At 28.6% G+C, this 26698-nt stretch overlaps 1 protein-coding gene across 1 annotated transcript in view; it reads left to right on the top strand.

The window, feature by feature from the left end:
- LOC105844297 (uncharacterized) overlaps nucleotides 1-26275 on the top strand; it is a 37223-nt gene extending 10948 nt beyond the window's left edge. The window contains exons 2-5 of the mRNA XM_065796395.1: nucleotides 13217-13975; nucleotides 14412-14710; nucleotides 25368-25440; nucleotides 25548-26275. Of these exons, the coding sequence (XP_065652467.1) occupies nucleotides 13217-13975; nucleotides 14412-14710; nucleotides 25368-25440; nucleotides 25548-25585 (1169 nt within the window). The 3' untranslated portion in view covers nucleotides 25586-26275. The remainder of the gene's footprint in view (nucleotides 1-13216; nucleotides 13976-14411; nucleotides 14711-25367; nucleotides 25441-25547) is intronic.
- Nucleotides 26276-26698: the final 423 nt, after the last annotated feature.

Here is a 26698-nt window from a genome sequence, read left to right as displayed (position 1 = left end):
AGTATTTATATATATAAGTATATAGCATATTTAGTAATACTGAAATAATTCTTATTTCGATACAAAATGCCACCAAGGTATTTGGCTATTATTATTTAAATCTCATATCACACAAAGGAAATAATGGAGGAAGATGTTGTAAATATACACATGTATTTTATATGTGGGCTGTCAAAAGTTATTATTATTATTATTTAGTTACTGTTTTTGAGTTAAATTTGGGTAAGTTAGAAGTTGGTTATTACTTTAAAACTTAAATAAATTATTAATTAGAAACTGATTACAAATAAATAATACTAGATATAAGATAAAAACCTTTTGATTTGGCAGTCTTAAATATTGGACTCACTTCGACATTTACTGACAAGTGTACTTTACATTGCATAATAAAATTCTTAGTAGGCTCTAAGTACTAATAAGTTGATAACCTTAATGCAAGTTATTAGTTTATTATTTATTCAATAATAGCTATTCAATATAATTGGGGATATTGCAGATGCAATCTGCAATATCCCCATGCTCAGGCAATAGCTTTTTTCTTTTTTTTTCTTTTAGTTATTTTCTCTATCTTGCCAAATCACATTTGTCTTTATCAGAGCAAGTGTAATCTTATATACACAACCATAGGAGCATTCATTTTTTGGTAGTGTTAGAAGACTAAAGCAAAAGTTGACTTCATCCGTGCAGAAACATAAAATATAAATCATAAATCCTTATACATAACGTTATTTTTTTCTTCAAAAAACTTTGGCTTAAAAAGCATATCAAGCCTCATTACAATTTCCAGATCAACATTATTTTTTAACTTTTTTAAACAGCTGTGACAATCTTTTTTTATCAAGTTTATTAACAATAGTATTGATTCCAGTTGCTGAGTCACAAGCATAGCCAAGAAACTTCTCCATCGCATAAATAAATGATATGATCTCTGAAGTACATGCGGTGTCTGCATTATCTTTTGTAGCACTTGTGCTTCAGTAAGCATAAAGGCATTTCAGCACGTTAGCATTGATTTTCTGTAGGATTCTTTGCATTTTGGGTTCTGCTAATGCAATACTATAAAATAGCATTTTTCTGCTCACAGTACTTCTCAAGCATACAATGTGTTAAGTTCCATTTGATATCTAAGTCTAATTTTAGTTGGCTTTGAATTTCCTTCAACTTTGCAACAACAATAGACTAGTGATGGAGTGATGGAAATATCCTCCTAATACTCGAAGAACAGTAATTGTATCACTTGCTGTTCTTTATTCATTTCAGATCTTCTTTAGAATACAAAATTGTTAAGTATTTATAAAGCATGACTGATGTTTTATAAAGCATGGCTGCTATTTTTCCTCTAATTGTTACTTTTTAATGACAGACATGAAAAATATTATCAGCAAGATGATACCTCTAATTTTGAAATACGATTGCATTTGTGCTGATAAGTCTAACTATCACAATTTAAACAGACATAACCTGCTATATATAATTTATACCTTATTTTGATTTTTATTGCTTCATACATCAGTGTTATCACATGCATGGAAAAATGTTTTCGGGTAGGTATTGTATAGCTTATGGTTAAATTTTTAAAAAGTCTGGTAAAACATCATTTTAAATTTTTAATCTTGATGAGACAGTTTTACTACTGTGCAAAAAACTCCTTGTGTCATTACATCAAATCTAGAGAAAGAGGTGAACAAGTAACAGTGTATTGCATTGTCTCTGCAGCTGGTGTAGCAATACCCCCTGTTATTGTTTCCAAGAAAATTATTTAAAAACACACTAATGAGAGGAGTACCAGAAGTTCAATTGGATAAGCCAATCAATCTGAATGAATGGATGAATTCTGAAATATTATTAGGTGTCTTAAAGCTTTTTGTAAGTTTGCCCGCTCAACAGCCGGCAAACTTAACAAAATGGTATAAGACACCTATTTATATTTCAGAACTTTTCAGAAATATCTATGCTAACTTAACAACCTATCACAAAGTTTTATTGGTTATGGATAATCATGAAAGCCAACTTTTGGTACAGTCACACAAATATGCATAAGAGAACCATGTTTGTATGATGATTTGTATGATGGCCAACACATACTTGGGTAGTAGTAACAGTATTGAAAACAGCCAAACTGATTAATCTCGAATAGGGACTTTCCGGAATAACATCGAAATAGAGAAATAACATCGAAATAACATCGAAATTGTAAATAAAGGAATTGTACCGAAAATCCGAAAAACAGAATAATTTCGAAATTGTGAAAAAAGGAATAATATCGAAAAGGGACTTTTCGGAATAATATCGAAAAAGAAAATACATGGAAATTGTTAAAAAAAATAGTATCGAAAATCCGAAAAGCAGAATAATATGGAAATAGCTCAAAAGAGAATAATATCGAAAAGGGACTTATCGGAATAACATCGAAATTGTGAAAAAAGGAACACTATCGAAATTTCAAAAAATGGAATTAGATCATAGTTGTGAAAAAAGGAATAATATCGAAAAGGGACTTTCCGGAATAATATCGAAATTGTAAAAAAAAGGAATAAAATCAAAAAGGGACTTTCCGGAATAATATCGAAAATGTGAAACAAGGAAAAGGTTCGAAAATTTCAAAAGCAGAATAAATAGAAGGCCAGTATTTTGCGGTTTTGAATTAAGGTGTAGTAATTATACTGTATAATTGTATAATTTATACAATATAAACTAAAAGTTCTATTAGTAGAACAAAAAATATTGAATTTTGTGTTGTTGGCTATTTATAAAACGATTTAATCAAGGTGTTTTGATTTTATTTACACTTGATGTCAACAAACCATAAAAAGTTACAAAATTTTTAGTCAAAATCAATAAAGACTTACGAACCATAAAAAGTTTAAAGGATAAAGTTATTTGTAAATATGCAAAACTATATGCCAACTAAGTCATCTGATATATGTGCAAAAAAAATTCAAAAAAAACAACAACTTTAAAACAAGGAGAGCAGGATAAAAGATCCTGCTTAATAAAACAATTAAAAAAGCTAATTAAAAAATACTGATTAATAAGACAAGAAGAGCATGCTAAAAGATCCTCTTTAATAAAAGGTTATAAACAATGCATGCAGATATTGTTTATAAATGGTTATAAACAATACATGCAGGTTATAAATAAAATCATGCAGAATCTGTTTGGTTTGGTTTGGTTTTTGAAGACCTTAAAAAAAAATAAAGAAGAAATTAGAAAATACTGATAGATATGCATTATTTCAGTGTTATACTTCCATGCAGTTATTCAAAGCATGCATTTTATTTATATAGCATAAAAATTATTTGGAAAGATTTTCCATTGCTTTCTTTATTGAAAACACATTCTGATAATATTGACACAATAGAATATGTAAAATTATTAGTCAATATCGGCCCAAAATGTTGCAAGATAACTGTTTAATCTTTGATGAAATGTATTTACAGAAATATACAGTATACTCTGAGTTTTGAACTAAAAACTTAAGTCTAAACTTTCCGAAAATGGTATACAATAGAAAATTGTTAAGAACATTCATTTAATAATAGAAACATTCCGTACATAATAAAGTTATATAAATTTCAGTGATAAAAATTCAGTTATAAAAATTGATAGTAATTGATTGAGAAATGAAACCATTGAAACGGTGACTGTTTTTTAAACAGTGCTTTTGGTGTGCAAACTTATAAATTATATTCATAAGTTCTCTAACGACATTTGGGAATATTGAGTTTCTTAAAAGTTTCTTAAATTTCAAGTTGTAAATCGCATTGAATTTCATTGCACGTGCAAATTAAACTGATTATTTAAACTGCTGTTCTCCATTGTAGATAATGCTGGCTCGTGTAAAGTTGATGCGATATTTAGGTGAAAAGTTAGGAAATATTCATCGAATTCTTAAACAAGTTTCTTATTGAAAAGTGACTTAGTATGAATAGTTTCTTAAGATTTTCTCCTAGTACTAGTTTTTTATATTAAAAAAAAAAAGAAAGTGTGATCAGAAAATCATACTTTCGATATAAATCATTAAAATGAGTTTTCGATCTTATTCCGTTTTTATTGTTTTCGATATTGTTCCACATTTGTGAATTTCGATACAAAAACTTTTCGATATTAATCTAAAAATCACATTTTCGATCTTAATCATTAAAATGGGTTTCGGTCAGTTATTTTTCGATATTAATCATTTTTTCGATCAGGTAATTTTCGATACTATTCCGCTTTCCCACTTACTTACGATACTATTCCGTTTTCCCACATACTTCTTATAAGACTATTTCCCACTATTTCGCACTTACTTACGATACTATTCCGCTTTCCCACATACTTCACATAAGACTATAATAACATTTTTGGTCCAATGAAAACATATTTTAATCTAGCTGCCAATACCAAGATACATAGGAAAGGCTTTCCACACCAACAAATATTATGTCAGAATTTTGTGCGGCAGGAATTTGGCCCTATGATGACATGATAGATAGTATATAGTGATGATATTTTTTTACCATCAGTTGTTACAGATAGAGATGTACCTCAAGAACAATGGAATGAAGCCTCGTGTGAGAAATCGATTACATGTGCTATTCTTTCAGATATCTCAGTTTTAGTTGTGGAACATGAAGCAGTTGTTACAGACAGAGATGTGCCTCAAGAACCATGAAATTAAGACTATTGCGAGAAATCAAATACAATTGTTATTCTTTCAAATATCTCGGACTTAGGTGTACAACATAAAGCAGTAAAAGGAAACTCCGTATTCTCCTGAGATTATATGAGGTTATCCAGAAATTATTTAAACCAAATATTCTTAGTACAGGTTTTTGTTTAAATACTATAATTAACACATAAACTTTATAAAATAATGAAATTAATGAAAGTAAGTTTCTTGTGTTACAGTTAAAAATATTTAATATATATTTTGCAGGCACCTTCTCGTAAGAATGTAGACACGGACGTAAAAAGCGAAAGTGTATGATAGCCACGTCGACACCAGAGATTTTAAGAATAAGAAATTAAGTATTAAACAAAACAAAAAGTTAAAAAAAAGTGTCAAAATCAAAGAAACTGAAGAAAAACATATTACGCAAATCAAGCAGTGACCTTGATGTAGATGTCAAAATAACAAATGATGTTTCTGCTAACTATCACTTACTAGCAGTGGCGTAGGAACGTTTTTAAATGTTTGAAATGACCAACTTTTAAATAAAAAGAATATTCCAAAATTTTTTACGTTCATATGTATGACGAAAAAATTCTTTACAAAAAAAAAAATTACTGTGATAGGAGAAAGGAAACAAGAAACCCTAAAATCTTATCCCCCCCTGCCCCAAACGTGAGAGCAACAAGTTGATGAAATATTTTTTGTACTATTTTCAACTAGACTTATATTCATCGAAAAATTTTAAATTTCATAGTAAAATATTTTAGTGTTCAAAAATTTTGACCATATAAAGTTTAAACCCCCCTCAGTTTGAGGGGGCTGCAAATTTCAAGTGGTCATAAGTTTTGAACGCTGAGAAAATATACAATGAATTTTAAAACTAGTCTAGTTGAAAATAATACAAAAAATATTTCATCAGCTTGTTGCTGATGAAATATTTTTTCATGTCTGTTGCTGATGAAATATTCTCATGTCTAGGGCCGGGGGGCTAAGATTTAAGGGTTTCTTGTTCCCATTCTCCTATCACAGTAATTTTTTTTTGTGAAGAACCTTTTCGTCATACATATGAACGTAAAAAAATTCGGAAAATTCTTTTTGTTTAAAAGTTGGTCATTTCAGACATTGAAAAAACCTTCCTACGCCACTGCTTATTAGAGTTTGAAGAAGAATTGGAGACCGTATCTTTTAGCGTTATTCAAAATGTGAGTGTCAGTGATTATGTTCTTTGTGAGGTTTGCAGAGATTTATTATGTAGGCATATACAGAAAGAAATGGACAAGGATTTTGATGAAGAGGTTAGCTTCCTAAAATGCCAGAATAAGGAAACTTCTAAATTTGTCAAACCTAGAATTAATGACATTTACAGTGTAAGTTTTAATGATATAAAGGCAGTCCTGCCTCAACTTCTTGCTGAAACAACATCAAGAACAAAAGCTATATATATATAGATCCTCATAAAACTTCGTCAATAAATATACTATTAGCTATTTGTTCCACCATTCGTTAAAATTTTTATGCTTGGAACGCAAATAATTTCATTTGGGTATTATAATCGCACGAAGAAATTTACGTGAGAGCGCAGTTAAAATTCGTTGTATATATATATATATATATATATATATATATATATATATATATATATATATATATATATATATATATATATATATATATATATATATATATATATATATATATATATTAGCAAAAATTATTCAACTATATAATAGTATTTAATTATTTATTTGGTACTTTTCAAATACCAAATAAAAACCAAAAAGTACCAAACGTTGTGTGTTGTAAAAAGGAAGGGAGCACAACTAATTCTAGGGAAGCGCAAATCTAGGGGTGCAGCTCTGTGTCCTCTAACAAGGTCTATGTCTTATAGTTAAATTTGCTCAGTGGAGTTACCTTATTGAATCCAGATAAGATAAAAGTTATTTTTAAGTTTATGGAAAAGTTAAAGCAGTTCAAATTTATTCTCAAAAAACAATGTTGCAATTTTCAAGTAAAATATTTTTCTTTATTTTTTTTTCTTCAACTTAAAACTGCGATAAAAACGAAACGGTCATTTTAAAAAAAAAAAAGAATTAGTCATAAAAATTAATATTTTTTATTCCACACAGCGCTATATCGTTTTACATTTTTATATTTTGTTCTCTGACATCGCAAATAACGGTAAAAGTTAAGGAGATTTATAAATTAAAACTAAAAATTTTGATTTTGCAACCAATCATTCATTTAAACGCTTTTCAATTTTTTAAATTATAATTCTGAGTTTATTTAACCTTGACCGGGCGTATTGATTTTCAGGAGTGCATAATTGCAGTTTTGTTTATTTTGAACGGTCGTTGACTATTGACCCCCTCCCCCTATATTATTTTCCAAGCTTAATAATATTAATGAATAACATAGCATACTAAGTAACTTAAACCATCGAAAAAAAACTTACCATAAGCAAGGATTTGGTAAATAATAACCCTGGTTTAGGCTGAAGCTCTAAAGCCTTACCAAAAGTCAAGGCTTTAGAGTACCGTAGCCTGGACTACGATACGTCCTTAAAAACTAACCTCTGTATTTAAGTCTTGAATATTTCAGGATAAATGTGTAATCAAAAATTTAAAAATCTTATTTTGAATTTAGCGAAATATTAAAAGCGTACTAAAGACCATAAAACATAAAGAAAAAAGAAAAACATGGCTTTCAAATTTAAGAAACTCAGCCATCACATATTTCTTCGTCTATGCAAATACATTTATCCTTTATATACTCAATTGTATTGCTATCATGTTCCTAAACTGGTTTTTTGGACTATTACACTGAGGAAAATATTTTTATATGTTAGAACTGCTTGGCCATGAATTCAAACAGTCTTAACCGTTTGACACTAACTAAAAGCAATATTTTTGAAATTTATTATTTTGTTCGGTTGAAGTTTTGGCTTTTTTATGAAATTGGGTACACCCTTGAACAAGGACTCATTTTCAATAGGAAGTTTTAGAAGATCTGATTTTGAAAATTTAAGAATGAACTACAAAAAGGTTACTCATATGTAAAAAATCTTTTAGTTAAGGACAGCAAAGTGATGTTTCAGTATTTTTTAAACAATTTTTCTGTTGCATCTGGTGGATGAGCAAGCATTAAAACTCATTTAAAGAGTGCTAAAAACAAGGCTGAAGTTTCTGATGCCGCACGTTCTTCATCTATTTAAGTAGTTGATTATAGTTATACAATGTTTTCTTTTACGTAAAACAGAAATTCATCCAAGTTATTTATTAATTTGTCTCTCAGAAAAATTTCTTTCAAAACCTGAAAGATAGAAGATATAATTATGATACTTTAGCACACAAGAACATGTACATATATGCGACTTCAGTGATATAAGAATACGCTTTCTCAACTGCTGGGAATGTGATCAATCAACTGCATGTATCTTTGGCATCCATGACAGTGGAGACGCTAGTATTTCTAAACCGTAATTTATACTTGTGTAACATAGACACTTGAAGTAAAATAAAATTTAGAAACAGAACATTTCTAAATAAGTGGCATCATTGAATCAAAAATTTTTATCACCTACTTTATAAGAAAAAACCTGTTTTTTTAACAAGTAACCGGGTATTTGTTAACAAAACAGGTTTTTCGACAGTTAACCAGTCAGACAATTTCACAGTTTTTTACAACCCTACTGCCAGGAACCTGTCAGCGTTTTTTCAATCATGAAACACATTTGATCACATTTCCAGGAACATGCGCAATTTGGGAGAGGTATAACCAATATAATGTTAATCAATTATTTTTATTTTTATTTTGACAGACTTAACAAATAATAAAAAAACCTAGACCTAGATCCAAGTAGGCAAAGAGCAATAAAGCAACTAAGGTCATCCTTTTTTAAAAAAGCCTCTCTTAAAACCTAGTTATGGGTGCCATGTATAAATGAAGCATAAAAAAGCACTATTTTTCTCTCTTTACATTTATTTTTATATTTTTGCCCTTGTCCTGCTTGTCTCGGTTCACAACTTTATAGTAAGCCTACAGATAAAGCATGGAAAATCTTGAACCATCTTAACAAAAAGACAGTTATGATCTGTTAAGATGAACCATCTTAACAAAATGACTTGTTAAGATGGTTCATCTTAACAGATGAACCATCTCAACAAAAACAATTGATTTTACTGTTTTGGGTGTGAAGGCAACACCCAAAATAGTAAAATCATTATTTATGAAGATGCTTCATCTATATTGTAAATTTGAATCGAAATACGTTTCAATGGACATATGAAAAAATCTACTCAAAGTTAGGATACCACTAGGTATCCTAACTTAGAGTAGGTTAGGCAACTTTGATACTTCAAATTTCTGAAACTATTGTTTTTATTTTATTATGTTGTTTCTATGACTTAATAATGATTTTTCTATCAAAATATTGCTATTTCAAAAAATATCAAAAGTTTAGGCAGCTTCATATTTTTAAGATTTAAAAATTAATAAATTAAATTAATATATAGTCAAATAAGTTGGTTAGCTACAATAAACTGTTTAATCGTGACTTTTCTATCTCACTTTAATTATTACTACACGGTATACCTGGACCAAAGATAATGCAATATGCACAAATTAGGGCTTTTGTCAACAGAATTATCATTTAGATCTCTATCAGTTGCTTCCTTGTCATTTTTAAGAGCAAAAAAAAAAGTTATGATGGACAGATGGTATGAATTGCACGAGATCAAAAAGATCACTTTTCATTTGTGAGCTTTCATTTTTACGTTACAATAATTTGAATAAGGGTAGTGATCCTTTTCTCAAGTTTATCCATTTTGTCTTTAGCCATGAAACTTTGTCACTTACTGATATTTTATCTATTGTATATTCCATTCTCCAATAATTTTGTCCTTTTTTACGGGGTCTCCATTTTTCTTGAAACAATTTTTGGAGCCCTTTTCTTTTCTTAACAATACAAGTTTTTTTAAATAGAAAAGTTTACAAGACATGAACAATTTTAATGTTTATTATTACTAAATTTCTTTTTATTACATTCGTATGCTTTTCTAACCAATATGCATTTCCACTTTGCAAAGACTACAGCCTGTTAAACAAGCACAACATTCTGCTTTTTTATTTTGTGAATTTATTTTTAAAAAGGATCTCTTTATTAGATACGTATAATTTTCATAAAACAAAAGTATGCAAAATTCAAATGAAGCTCGAAACAACTTTAAAAGTATTACTAAAAGCTTCAAGTTTTAGAGTTAAAAATGTGGTTTTGTTACTTTGAAACAAAATCAAAGTTTTTATAATTTGCATAACAAATAAAGCAAAGTATATACATTACACACATATTTACAAATAAATTTTTATGTTTGCTATGTGCTTTGCTCGGCATTACAAATAAATTTCATGCGTTGCTATGTGCATATACTTTGCTAGGCGTTTTTAAAATTCTTCGTTTTAGATTTTGTTAAATAAAAAAGCAATTCTAAGATAAAAAACTTACTTATCAAATTCCAATGATAAGTATAATAAGTAATGATAGTGCCATTGTTCACATCTGTATTCAACCAACGCTAGCAGCCGAGGTTGAACATCTATCAACACTAATTAACTTGATTCGATTGTGTTTGGTGAATAGACTTCATCCAACCACAATCAGAACGTTATGTTATAATACAGAATGAAAGCCACTTTATTTTTTACTTTTATATTAGTAATATTATCTCCTGCACAATCACAATGACTCAGTTTCTTACATATATTTGCTAAGACATTAAAAAAAGTTAGAATATAAAATGCTATCGCTCTCATACTAATTGTCTAAATCAGTTTTATGTTCAAGGTCGTGTATTAGTTCTATGTTTAAGGTAGTTTGATCATGCAAATAAAAGCATTGCATTTTCAAAATTGATTAAAGACTTTATTAACTCAGTTTTATGTTTAAGGTAGTTTAGTCATTATGTGAAAGGATTGCATTTTTGAAGTTGATTAAAGTCATATTCTTGCTGCTGTTAGCTTAGAGGGAAACTTGGCAAAATAACCAACCTATACTTATATATTACAAATTGATTTCCTTGTAGAACAGACAAATTTGAATGTTTGTGATTCCCACAGTTCCAGTATTCTCTTACTGCTACGGTTGTTACGGTGTATCAGGTAACGTCTTAAAGATTATTTAATCCTTTCTTACCAATCGTAGTATAAAAGTTGTCAGCACTCTTCTTCATATCCTATTATTTCAGGAATTCCTCAAGGTCATATCCTTGGCCCTATACTCTTTTTAATTTACATTAATGATCTTCCAGATATTCTCACATCTAAGGTGGCATTGTTGCTGATGATTAGAGATGTGACGGGTTTTTTTGGAAAAAAAACGCAGGGGTCCATTTTTTTGTTTTTTTTGGGAAATATTCAAAAATTCATTACTTACGCTACTAAATTTAACTTTAATGACAACATCTTAGTTCATATTTTAACTTCTGATTTAAATAGGACAAATAATTCTGAAATTATTTTCATTTTCGTATGCTTGAAGATTAACATGGTTGAAGCAGTCCTGTATAAAAACCTCTTAGATAACTTTATCTTCCTCAATTTTATCTTTATTGGTTTCAGTGTTATATATTGACACAATAAACATTGTTTATTTATATTTGTTATATTTAATTAACAACTGGTGTATACATATATATATATATATATATATATATATATATATATATATATATATATATATATATATATATATATATATATATATATATATATATATATGTATATATATATATATATATATATATATATATATATATATATATATATATATATATATATATATATATGTATATATATATATATATATATATATATATATATATATATATATATATATAATATTCTGTCAATAGTTAGGAAACTATTGACATAAGACTTAAAGAGTAGTAGGTTGTACGAATCAAGAAAACATGAATATGAAAGAGTGTTCCAAAGGGTTAAAATGTGGGTAAAAGGGCTAGACAAATAAAAGTTTTTAGAGCATTCAGGGACAGATACAGTAAATTAATGAGACTTAGCTGAATGACAACCCAAGTGAAAATTATTTTTTGTTGTTGGAACTAAAGATGATAGGTCCATTGAGCAGCAACCATGATAGAGTTTGTAGAAAAGACAAAGAGATACAACTTTACGACAATGGGCAAGAGGCTCAAGCTTTGCAGATAGAGAGGTTACAATAGGAAACATTTTGATCAGATATTTTCTTGTAGACCCTCTCTGATATGTTGTGAATTTATTCTTGTTATAAATTTTTGATATATTTATTCTAATATTCAATTGCAGATATTTGTATAGAGTTACATTTTATTGCAGATTTTTGTATAGAATTATAATTTATTGCAGATATTTGTGTTGAGTTACATTTTATCGTAAATATTTGTAAAGTTAAATTTTATTGTAGGTTTTTGTATAGAGTTACATTTTATTGCTTCAACTTTAAGAACTTGTTAGTACTCATCAAAATCTTCACCTCGGCAAAATGTTACATATTGCCAAAATATGTTTTGCATAAACTTCATTTGATGCTGATTGGTATTTAATATTAAATTATAGATTTGCTGTGAAAGAACTTTGTGACTATTAGTAAAAACAACTCTTTCAAAACTACTAATTTGTAGGCTTTATTATGTTTTTATTTTTATTAAGTAAGTTTTTTTGTAAGTTTATTTTTGTTTAAGTTATTGAAAGACAATTATAAGGTGAAAAAGGTGTCTGGTTATTTTTTATCTGAAATTAGCATAAAAAGATATTAGAGTTTTGCATTTACTATATTGTTTAAAAGTTATTAATTACTTGAAAAAATAATTTTGTATTTATTTAGTACACAATACTATTGCTAGAATACAAACATGTTGATGTTAATTTTTTAAAAATATTATTGCGTATAAACTAAATTATTGGAAATATTGAAAATAATTAAAAAACTAAAATATTGAGTTCTTTTTTTGTTCAAAACATTTTTTATATAAAATCTAAAAACATTATTTAAAAATAAATAAATTACATTAAATTAGAAGCAGCTCTTATGACACAACATCTCCTGCCATCCTGCCAATTGGTTTTTTTAATCAATTGTCACAGCTTACCTTTGGGGCTGTCAATTAACTATGTCAACAAAATAGAGGGAGCTATCATCTCTAATTCCATCAAGCAAAACTCATTATCGATTAACTCGTCATTCAGCAAAGTCTCGTTCTTTTACTGTATCCTTTCCTGCATGCTCTAAAAACTTCCAATCACCTAATTTTTTTCCCCGCACTTCAACTCTTAGGAACTCTCTCCCATCTTCATATCTTACTGACTCATGCGACCTACAACTTTTCAAGGCTTATGTCAACCGTTTCCTTGCTCTATGACTCTATTCTTTTTTTTTCCTAGTAACTCCGAACTTAAGGTTGCTTGCAGCTTTGTTGGTAGTGAATCTGAACAATAATAATATTAAAAGTACATTAGGTATATGTTAAATTTATATTATAAATGTTTTATAGGCATATCACCTTTTTTTAGCTTTTGTTTGCATGCTTGTTTGCATTAATTTAAAGGAAGGGATTGCAGCTCAATCTATAAATGAACTTGAAGTAAACCAATCAATTTTTAATACATCATATACACATTTCTCCTATTATTTAACCTCAATTCAAATAACACCTGTTAACGACACTGTAAATATGTCTTCAACCTCGATTCAAACAAAACCTGTTAACGACATTGTAAATATGTCTTCAACCTCAATTCAAACAAAACCTGTTAACGACACTGTAAATATGTCTTCAACCTCAATTCAAACAATGCCTATAAACTATGCAGATAATGTGTCTCCAACCTCAATTCAAGTAACACCAGTAAACTACACTGAGGATGTGTTTTTAGTAAAGAGTACATTTGGTATCTCAAATGTAGTTATTTCAACAACATTTATGAATATAGAATCTTATAACTTTCCAATCAATGTCAACACTCAAATAAATAACCTCCAAAGTTTTTCTTTTAACACTATAAACTCATCCCATCCACTACAAACCTTATCCCAAAATGTTACTAGTTATTTTACTTCTTCAGTGGGACCAACAGTGGTACCAACAGTGGTACCAACAGCAAAAACAACCGCTTCAACAATTGTTATGAAAACTTTTAAAATAAAGTATGATCTTGATTTTAATGCAACAATTGCCAATTTAAGTGGAATAATAAATGCAACAGATGTCTTTTGTAAACCATGGTTATCTTTCAATATAGCAGCCAGTATTAATTGCTCAATTTCTGATGGTTAGAATGTTTTTATTTTATTTATTATATTAATTACACGGTCATTTGTTTATATTACTTTAATTTATAATACTTTTAATTGTATTATAATAATAATATATAACTCTATTTTATATGATACATTTTATATATATTTTGCTACATATATATATATATGTATATATATACATATATATATATATATATATATATATATATATATATATATATATATATATATATATATATATATATATATATATATATATATATATATATATATATATATATATATATATATGTATATATATATAATATATATATATATATAATATATATATATATAATATTTAATTATATAAGTTAAAAAGTTTTTATTCATTATAATTAGTTTTGCTTGTCTTTTATTTTTATCATTCATTATATTGAATTAATTTTAATTCTTAATTCATGATAGGAAGTGTTTTTGTTATTTCTCAAGTGAGAGGATCACAAGATAATTTAAATCTCTATGAATCTAATGTTAGATCAAGTTTAACAAGCAACAGCTTCAATGTAATGGTATATAATAATCAATTTAAACCTGACCCAACTTTGACAGTTATTGACCAAAGCACTACTGAACCTGCTGCTAGTAGTACGTTAAATAATAAGTCTTACATTGTGATCATTGTGGTTGTGGTCATCATTTTAATAAGCATTATTATTATTGGTGCATTTGTTCATCTTTCAAAAAAAAAGAAAAGAAAAGTTAAGGTAGTTTTATTCTTCAAATAATTCTATATTTAAAAACTTTTCCAAAAAAAAATTTTTTTAATAAATTTATTAAAAAAATAAATTGAAAAAATTGACAACAAGTTTATAAATTATTAATAAGATACAACTATTTTTCCATAAAAATAGAAAAATAAAAATAAAAAATAAATTAATAAAAAAAAGGACAGGACCTCATAGAAGATAAGAATGGTAAATTGCAATTATAACTTTTCAAATTAATATGGATAATGAGATTTTGGAATATATACAGTATCGGACAAAACGAGTGCAACCAAATAATGCTAATTTAGTTTCGTTATATAAAATTGCTGTATTTTTTCAATTTAGAGAAATAACTATGCAACTGTTTAGAGACAAAGTTCTTCAAGTTTTATTCAACACAAAGTTCATTATTTGTACACGAAAATTAATAAATTAATCAAAAGTATTAAAAAAAGTTGATTTCCTTCTGGTCAAAACAAGTGCAACTCGACAAAACGTTGACCAAGCTGTATTTCGCTATCAATATTTCGTGGCGAATCCTTTGTTGTTGATCACAGCCTTGTATCTTCGAGGCATAGATTTGATCAGGTGATCAATGAAACTTTGTGGAATTGCTGCCCAGGCCTTTTGGATTTGTCCAAACAGTTGATCCTTCTTACGAACACCTTCACGATTAATTCTGCGGTTAACGATCTCCCACAGGTTCTCAATAGAGTTGAAATCCGGAGATTGAGGCGGCCAATCCATCACCGATAGGTGGTTGTCTTGAAACCACTGCTTGACTACTTTTGCAGTGTGTTTTTCGGATCGTTGTCTTGCTGAAAAACCCATTTTATTGGCATATTTCATTCAGCATGAGGTAACATAACATCTTTCAGGATATTTTTATAAATGAAACGGTCCATTATTCCATCGTTTCGATGTATTGGACCTAGACCGTTAGCAGAAAAACACCCCCAGACCATTAAATTGCCTCCACCATGCTTCAGGGTCTTATGGCAGTAACGTAAATCGAGGCGTTTCCCGGCCGGTCGACGTACACGGCAAATGCCATCGCTCCCAATGATGTTGAACTTCGATGCATCACTAAACGGGACAGTTCGCCATTTCTGCACATTCTAGTCAATATGAGATGTAGCAAACAGGAGTCTTTTCTTCTAGTTTTTTAGTGAAATCAGCGGTTTCTTTGCAGGGCGTCGAGAAAACAATCCGGCTTCAACAGCACGTTGTCTGATTGTTCGGTCTGATACAGGCAGCTCTAATTGCTTTTGTATCTTGACTGATGATATCCAGGGATCCTTCTTGACGGATCTGACGATCATAGAATCCTCTCTAAAAGTGGTGGAACGCGGTCTTCCACCTTTGTTATCTGCTGCCAACTTGCCCGTAGAACGATATTTGGAACATAGTCTTAATACGATCCTTTTTTTCACGATATTTATCACAAATACTTTTTTGTGACATTCCACTTACGTAATCGCCAATAATTTTCTTTCTTAGTTCCAATCCAAGACTGTCGGGAGCCATTTTTGCACTTGAAGTAATAAAAATAATAAAAATAAATAATCACGCTTCTCAAGGTTTACCGTGTTACATTTACCTTGTGATGATACAATAATTCTCTGTGGAACACAACGTCTTGGTTGGATGTGGACTGTATTGATACATCAAACACTTGTTGTATTTCACTTCTTGTATTGATGTTCTTCGATAATACACTTTAATAAAACTCGCTTCGATAAACTGTCTTGATAATACTGACTGATTGACTTCCATATACTGACTGAATTACACGTCGATTTACATGTCTCTTATATAGTAAAATGAACCAGTGTGAACCTGTTCTTGAAGATTCTAGATGCTTCTTTTTGATGCTTCTGGAAGCTTCTGGATGCGTCTGGATGCTTCTGAATGTTTCTGGATATTTGTTTATGCTACTGGATGCTTCCAGATGCTTCTTCTGGAAACTTCTGAAAGCTTCTGCATGCTTCTGGAAACTTCTGGAAACTTTTGGATACTTCCTTTAATTATTAAAAAACTTCCGTGACGTTGACACGGACCAGACTTAAGAAAATGAAACAAACCAAAAAAGTTGCACTTGTTTTGTCCGCTGCAAAATGGCTCTTGTCAACGAAATTCTGCATGTGTGCTGTCACCTGTCAGCTGATTGTTCATGTCATGGCATGCTATGACTGCGGACTCCTGAACTGTTTGCTGTGGTAGTATAGTTCGTTTCATTTTTAAGACATGTAAAATAGGAACACTTTTTAGCATTGTTCGATGTTGGTTGCAAATGTTTTGTCCATTACTGTATATTTAATAAAGTTGATCCTGATATACGGGGAGACTGAGTAAGTTGATGCTAATATAAAAAGAGACATTTTTTAATCAAGTTTGGCTTTTAAATTTGATAAACAAATTTAAGGTTTCTGTTGATTGGCTGTAGTTGTTCATTAATGTTTCAAAAAACTTTATTAAAATTTGCATATCAAAGCTTTCAAATTTTTTTCCGGTTTTATATCTTTCTTATTCAATTTACATCTAAATTTTTTAAGTTTAATGTTAATCATTTTTTTGCTACTTAAATCTCTACTTTGTTTTCTGATAATTCTTAACTTAAAAAGCCATTTCTTGCACAAAAATAATGTTTTACTTAGTGCCAACATTATCAACAAAGTTTGGATTAATTTTGATATCTAACAAAGTATTAGCGTATTATTTCATAAAGAGCCATTACATTCAAGAGGTAAATTAGAGGAGAAGTTATATAACACTTATAAAGACTTTTTAAAATCTCTAATACCTAGTACTATTTTTAGTACCTTTTCTTCTGACATAGAATATGAGATTTAATAGTCTGATAATAATTGAATTATTAATAATAAATTTGCATTTAGCATTAATAATGGATTTACCATTAGACAATACCATTTGCATCAACATTTTGCAATAATAATTCATTTTTTCTCAAAAAATTATGGTAAGAATAAAAAATTAAAAATAGCAGCGGTAGAATAAAGAAAAAGTAAAATTGGAAAATGTAAGGTTTGAAATAAAACAAACAGGATAGAATAAATGTTTTAATTCATGCCCTAGTCCAGGATATTTTGCAGAAGTTGTATTTTTTAGTAATTAGGCGAAATACATCAGTCAATGAATTATCCCAAACGTAATCACAAATGGAGCTCTAGTCATCCATAAAATAGTAATAAGAAGTGAAAAAGTTCTAATTAAGAAAAAAAATCTGATTAAGAAAAAAATCTGATTAAGATAAAGTTTGAGATTTTTATTAAAATTAAAAGTCTGAATAAAGGAGAACGAGGAGAAGCTGAGCCCTATCCAGGATTAGAGACATAGCAACTCAAATCATGTTGTGAAGATAAGCTACTTAGATTGTTTAAGTAAGTTAGTAATAAAAAGTAAATTAGGGAAAATCACAAAGTTATCTATCTAAGTATGTATTGCTATAAAGGTGTGAGATTAAGAAAGACAAAATTTTCGAGCGTAGTTTTAAGAAGATAGATAAAACCATTTGATAAAACCATAATATGTATAATACTTAATATTTACGGTAGCAAATAGAATTAGCCTCATAGTAACTATTTTCAGTTTACTTGTATATTTTGATCTGATGATACACATTTGTGATTTAGTTTTTTATCATTATTTGTAAGTTAAACAAAGACTGTAAAATCATGGTTCATAAAAAACGTAAAATTGATAATCGTACTAAATGAGTTATTGTACGCCATGCTGCTGCTCAGCACGTGACTACATCTCAAATTTGTGTTGATTTACAATTACCTGTAACTGTTCAACGTGTGAGACAGATCTTACATGAAGATCCAAACACAGTTCGGAAAAGCAAACACCAAAACTTACTGTTTGTCATAAAAAAGTTATATTACAATTTGCAAAAAAACACATGTCTACGCAGGAAGAGTGGCATCAAGTTCTCTTTAGTGATGAAAAAAAAGATCAATCTAGATGGTCCTGATGGCTATCAATATTACTGGTGCAATCTTCGAAAAGAAAAAGAAACTCGAATGAGTCTTAACTTTGGTGGTGGAACTGTTATGGTTTGGGGAGCTTTTTCCTTTCCTGGAAAACAACCACTGGCATGGATTTCAACAAAAATGAATTCACAGGACTACATTTACTTATTAGAAATTAGTTTGCTTGAACATGGTGAAGAATTGATGGGTGAAAGTATCACTTTTTAACAAGACAATGCTGCTATCTATAACTCAAAGCTTACGAAAGCTTAGTTTAGAGAGAAAAATATTCACGTAAGGGAATAGCCCGCATGCAGTCCAGGTCCCAATTGAAAATCTATGGAAAATACTTGCTAGAAAGGTTTATGAAAATGGTGAGCAATATGAATCCGCATTGGAGCTGAAAACTCGTATCAGAGAAGCTTGGAATAAAATATCTATAGAAACTATCCAAAATCTTGTGACAAGTATGTGAAGTCGCATATTTGAAGTCATTAAAAATTCAGGAAGCAATACTGAATATTAAATGAGCGTAAAAAAAAATATTTTTTGTATTTTCTTGTGTATAACGTAAATGAGGCTAATTCTATTTTCTCCACAAATTGAATACTTTTAATTTTTTTTCCACTTGTAATTAATTAAACATATCAATTTATAAATTTTTTAATTGTAGTAGAAGATAATAAAAAATAGGGTAGATTTAATAATTGTTTCATTGCCATTTTCATTAAATTAGAACGAAAAATAAAGTTGTGCTAATTCTATTTTTTCCGCAGTATAAGAATAGTTAAAAGTTTCTGACGACAAGCCTAAATTCAATATATATATATTCATGAGTTAAACTATTATTAAAGTTTAAATTAAGCACGTCACTGTTGGACGTTGTTGCACGTCACTGTTGGACGTTGTTGCACGTCACTGTTGGACGTTGTTGCACGTCACTGTTGGACGTTGTTGCACGTCACTGTTGGACGTTGTTGTACGTCACTGTTGGACGTTGTTGCACGTCACTGTTGGACGTTGTTGCACGTCACTGTTGGACGTTGTTGCACGTCACTGTTGGACGTTGTGACTATTTTAAAAATAAAAAAATAAGAGCTATTAACATTGAAAACCAAATACAAAGCAGAAACAATTGACATTAGTTTCACAAAGATAAAATAGTGGGTCTGCAGCCATACTCACTTCTCTCCGTTTGACTGGGAGATAAATGGTATTTTTTTTTATAAATTTTGTTTAGGTGCTACAAGAAGTCCCTACGGTCTTATTGCAGAGCACTGCGGATGAGCATTTAACTGGAAGTTCACGTCTCCTTTTTAGCCGATGTCGCAAAACTTGCCCAGAGGTGGGGTTTGAACCACGTATTTTAATCTTGGCGCTTAGGCTCTGTATGTTAACCGCTCCGAAGATTTTTTTAGTTAAAATTCCTCCGTTAGTTAGCTCCGTTAACTTGTTTTCGTGCTTTTTTCTCATCGCATCTAAACGTTGCAATGCAAACAGACAATGATATTGTTTAATTGGTAAATCGTAGCCAATAACTTTTTAAGATCATCTTTTTGTAAAATAATTATTAAAGGGGGGTTAGGCCAGAATCCATGCCACTACCTTGGCCACAGCATAGGAACTTTACCATGTGCTTGTTATAAAATAATCCTTAGCATGTGTCTGTTATAAAGTTAGTATTGTTAATTGTTTTATAAAATTCACATACAAACTAAAAAAGTTATAGATGTTCAGCTTATATTATTTATTATAAAACTAAATGGGAATTTATAAAACCAAAAACTTTGGTTTTTTGTTTTATAAATTTCATAAGAAAGAATCTTTTTAGTCATTACTATCCAAAAGTTTCTAAAATTGGCAACAGTTAAGTTAATGAATTTATATATATATATATATATATATATATATATATATATATATATATATATATATATATATATATATATATATATACATAGTTGAGTAGGGTTGCAAATGTTGAGGGGGGGGGGGGGGGGGAGGGACTGAAAAAATATGTTAAAAATGAAAAAGTTCCTCAATTTCGTATAATACAGCAAAATAGACAAAATTTCAATTATTTATCACACGCAACGTGATTAACCATCTTTTTAACGTGATTAGTCATCTTTTGTCTGCACACTATAAATTATGCACGTTTAAAAAATACAGCACATTTAAAAAAATAGTACATATGCAATAGTATCTTAAGCAGTTTTATGGATATACTTTTCAATTGTGGAGTTTAATTGTGATTGAGTCATTGCAGATTTGAAAATGATAGCTCTGTTGTTGCTATCATAAAAGTTTTTTTAAAACTGTTTAGGAAATGGGGGGCTAAATGCAGTGTCCGCTTCCCCCTCAGTTTTTTATTGGAGGGGGGATCTCGCCCCTTTGGCCCCCCTTCCCCTTGTTCCTACGCTAGTATATATATATATATATATATATATATATATATATATATATATATATATATATATATATATATATATATATATATATATATATATATATATATATATATATATATATATATATATATATATATATATATATATATATATATATATATATATATATACAACAATAACACATGGATAAAAAAATTGAACCATGAATGTTTTGATGTAACAATGGGCAGCTACGATGGCGCTGAAATTTGCGAACTTGTAGGGATCTACATTCTCAATGAATTATCTAATATAATTATAAAAACCGACATAGGGCTTTACCGTGATGATGGCTTGTTGATAATACGCAATTCTAACGGCCAAGAAATGGAGCGAATCCGAAAAAATATAATCCAAAAGTTTAAAGACGTTGGATTTCAAATAGACATAAGAACAAATCTTAAATCAGTTAACTTCCTTGATGTAACTTTCAATTTAGCCCAAAACACCCATAAACCTTTCAAAAAACCCAACGATAATCTTCAATATATCCACATATCTTCTAATCACCCACCACAAATTATTAAACACTTACCTACTTCAATATCAAACAGACTATCACAAAATTGCTCCAGCGAAGTTATATTTAATCAATCTAAAAACGAATATGAACAAGCACTAAAAAATAGCGGATACAAAAACTACTCCCTCAAATATCAGATCAAACAAAAAATATCCCAGAAAAATTGTAAACGCAATATCATATGGTTCAACCCCCCATTTAATAAAAACGTCTCCACAAATGTTGCAAAAATGTTCTTGTATTTACTAGAAAAAAACTTCCCTAAGACACACAAATTTCACAAAATCTTAAACAGAAACACTGTAAAGGTAAGCTACAGTTGCACTGAAAATATAGAAAAAATTATAAAAAACCACAACAAAAAAATTATCTTCCCTAGAATTGAAAATAATGATTTAAAATGCAACTGTCGAAACAAAGCAGAATGCCCCCTGAATGGTAAGTGCAAATCAACAAATATTATATATAAATGCATCATCGCAGCAAAAAACCAACCCAGCAAAGTTTATATAGGATTAACGGAAGGTGAGTGGAAAACCAGATACAACAACCACAAATCATCATTTAACAATATTAAATACAAAAATTCGACCGCCCTATCAAACTATGTCTGGGATTAAAAAAACAATTTTAATGAAACCCCTATGCTAACATGGTCTATTCTCAAATCAGTACCCCCCCCCCCCACTCAAATATTTCCAAAAGATGCCCACTATGTCTGTATGAGAAATTTACTATTATATCGTATCCAAAACCTGAAGAACTGTTAAATAAGAGAACCGAAATTATATCAAAGTGCCGCCACGAAAATAAATTCTTATTAAAAAATTACAAAGCTCGCTACAAACCTGACTAACAACTATAAATAAAAATAACTATACTAATCTGCTCCATATATCTCTAGGCTAACTAATAAAATACTCACATACACAGCTTTTGTAATATATTTCATAATATTATGCATATTTTTATATCAATTTTAATTCTTATTTTCTTATTTTTATTTTATTATTTTTTAATACACAAATAATACACATTAACACATAAAAAATATTTTAAACAACATTAAACATATATCTATTTCACAATTAATAGCCAACTATAAACAAATTAATAATATTATTAACCTAACTACTAATCAATTTCCGTCCCGTAGCGATCTAAAATACAAATATAAACCGTAACGTCCACTAAACAAATCGTAGCAAAATTAAACTTTTACTACTTGCCTGATGATTGTGATAACACATGAAACTCAGAGTTGCAATATTAAATTATATTATAAACATTAGCATTTAGCTAATTCCTGGTACTGCGGGTAACAGTAACATATATATTATATATATATATATATATATATATATATATATAAATATATATATATATATATATATATATATATATATATATATATATATATATATATATATATATATATATATATACAGCGTTCAAAATTCGGCTTTTTTGGCCTTGACAAACAAATGCCAAGGGCTTGTCTCCAAAAGTATTATTTACCTCGGTATACCTCGAAAACATTTTTAAAAAATGAATTAAGTTTTGCGTTTAAATAAATTACTTTCTTATATTTCTTGAATGAAATGGAATGAAAAATAGTTTTATTACATTATATTGTACATAGAAATGATTTCTTTAGTACTTACTTTTTATTAGCCTTTGTTTCTAAAAGTTGTTTAATAACTTTTTTTACCAAATCAATATTAGTTAATGACTATAAAAATACAACCTTTTGAAAAAAATTTTTAAATATAACTTAGGCACTTTTTTGAGGCAATTTATCAAAATACTACAAAGCCGTCGTCAAAAACCTCTGCATATGCCGAGTACCAAGGTTAATTTCGCAGTAACATACATAGGGGAGAGTTGCCTTAATTGGAACCATTTAAGAACAAATATTTGTTAACCAAAGATGGCTTAACTTTGAAAACATTTATGATTTGATTAATACGAACAGACAACTCTACTATACTTTTAACCATAAAAATATAACCTTTAGAAAAAAAATTTTAAATATAACCTAGGTACTTTTTTGTCGAGGCAACTTATCAAAATACTACAAGTTTGACTTAATTGATTGCAGTTATTGGAAATAAATTTGTTTTTGCAAAGATACAATTTTGTTCCAATCAAGGCAACGGTTCCCTAATTGGAACACTTTGGTTCCTTAATCTGAACAGGTTGTTTTTTATTTCAAAATAAAGCAGTAAAATTAACGAAAATTGATTAAAAATGATTTTTATCTTTACAGTGAAAAAAACAGTTCATTCAAAACAGGATTACAGGATTTATATTAACGGGACAAACAGAAAGTCTACAAAGAAAAATTTGTATATTTATATAAAAAAAAACTTAAAAAAAAAAACTGTCATGACGTTCTCTTAATTTATTGATTAAAAATCACTAAATAAAGTATCATTTTTAAGGTTATGATTGTTACTACGTATTTTTAAATTGCACTTAAAGTATTTCTACGACCCTTTGATTTTATTGCTAATTAAAAAAAAACTTTATAGTTCCAATCAAGGAAACTTTGGACTATTTTGTTATATCACTGCAATATCATCATGCAATAGCAACTTATATGATAAATTTGTATTGATATTTTGCATTTTAAATCCTATCGAATTAAACGCAAAAAACTGTATAACCTATGGCAGTATAGTTTACTCAGCGCAATCAATATATTATAAACACAAAATTAGATCACCGAAAAAAATTGATGCAAAAAAACTTTAAATCAATGGCACACATGCATTTTTTTGAGGAATAACTTTCAAAATGTGTAAAAAACGTAGAAATTAAGATGTTTTACTAAAAAAAAATGCAAAATATAGCCATTTTCATTTTTTTTCAAAAATAAATGCAAGTGTTCCAATTAAGGCGCTGTTCCAATTATGGCAATAAGATCTAATAATGAGATCTCGATTGAAATCTTTTTATGGCAACATGCTGACTGAATTTATTACAAAATGTTCAGCCAGTATACTAAATATGCAAACAAATGAAACTTTGTGTATTGTTAGATTATTTCTTTTACTACCGTCTCTAGTAATAAAAATCATGTATCAAATTCTATTAAGTTAAAAAAGTGAGCACGGCTTTTTAAACTAGATGAATACAAAAAGCTTAACAATGTCAATAATGCACAAAAGAAATTATTACGCGACATTCCCAAATCAATGGTTGGTTTAAAGCACAGGGTACAAATAAATACCTCATCCATTTGGTTAAGAAAGATTAAAAAAGGTTTTGATTGAGAAAGAATAAAAAGGCTGTGAAGAAAGTAAACAACTCAAAGCGTCAGCGTTTGAGTTTAGGGTAGTTTGAAAAAAGAAAAGTGTTCTGACTCTCTTCTTAATGCGGGTGATTTCTTTAAGGATCACATTGAACAGAAAAGCTTAAAATAATACTTAAAAGAAGCTGCTTTTTTCTCGTTTAACTACTGAAACAATTTATATATAATAATTTACGTTAAAAAAAGTTTTTACAAACAATTTTGGTATATTATAGCTTATTTAATTGACTGTTACTAGGTTACTAGGATAATAACCAAAAATCGTAGGTAATATGATATATACCTAGTTTCATGTGTGATATAGTATATTATTAATGTATTATATTAAAATCAGTTTTCTCAAAATAATATACAATTTCTTGATTTTAAGACCAAAGTGTCCTCAACAAGCAGTATGAAAGAATTGCAACTAAACGCTCCTTTAAACCATTCAAAGCGAGGAGGTAAGTTAAGTACATTCTCCTTTTTAATACGATTTCAATAAAATATAATATTAAAAACCTATTTATTGTATTATTATATAATAATAATTAAATTATAACTGTTTAAGGTAACACTGGAAACCAAAATCAAGCATTTGAGGAATAATGTATTGCACCAATTCAAGATTGATTCTTTAAACTGATTATTTATAAAAAATCAAAAAGTAAAAATACGATTTTTTTAATTTTGTCGATTTATAAAAAAAAGTATTCTTATCTGTAAAAGAAAAAAAAAATTTTTAAATATTATTTGCATTTTTTTTTTTTTTTTCATCTTTTTCATCTTACTAGAATAGCCTGTATCTTTTTCAGATTATGATATAAAATTATTTATACAATATCTTATTTAAGCTCCTGTGGCTTGACACTTCTTATTTTGTATTGACATTTTTAATATATCATGTTTAAACACTTGTTGTGTGTAAACACTTTATTTTAAAGAACAAATTATTTATTCTTTTGTATCTAGTAAAAATTCGAACTAAATTTAATTCGAAAGAAATTTGAGCAATTTTATTTTTGTTTTTTTGCATATTTTGAAATAATAATAATTATACTGTAAATTTAAAGACTTTTTCAAATGTTTCTTTTAAAACTTGAAAATATTTGTAAATAATATTTTGTCATTTTACAAAATTACGGGTTGTGTACGTTACACTTGTATATTTTGCCGGTTTTATTTTCTTACCGGCTGCATTGTTTTGTCCAATTTTTTTGTTTTGTATCAAAATTTTTAAACGTGAGTTTTGACTCGATTTTTCAGTTTTTTTACAGTGAAGATTTTATGTTGTTATTTCAATAATGGTAATTATTGGCAATTGCGTAAATCAAGCGGCGTTTAACTAACTATAAGAGTTTCTAAGAATTTTAATTCCTGAAATTCTTAAAAGTTTCTTAGAATCCCAGGAGAAAATAGATTATAGTTAGCAAAAGCAAGATCATACTATTGAACGCTTTTTTCTAGCGAAAAGGAGCACTATATTTTGTGTGACATGCAAAATTGTGGGCTTATAACAAAATAATATGCATAGACACTTCCAAATGACGTTTTAATAAATCAGTTTTTAAGATTAAAAGCAAGAAAAGAAACAATTACTATAAATTTCCCAAATTCCGAATAAAATCACACTTAAAGTTGAATAACTCCGCTTTGTTTTTAAATGTCGAATTATTTTTTTTACATAAATAAAATGGAACTTAAACTGAATCGAACCATATC

This window comes from Hydra vulgaris, chromosome 04 (assembly GCF_038396675.1).
Source record: "Hydra vulgaris chromosome 04, alternate assembly HydraT2T_AEP".
Classification (NCBI taxonomy): Eukaryota; Metazoa; Cnidaria; class Hydrozoa; order Anthoathecata; family Hydridae; genus Hydra; species Hydra vulgaris.
Note: the sequence above shows the minus strand (reverse complement) of the source record. Positions and strands in the feature narration are given on the sequence as shown.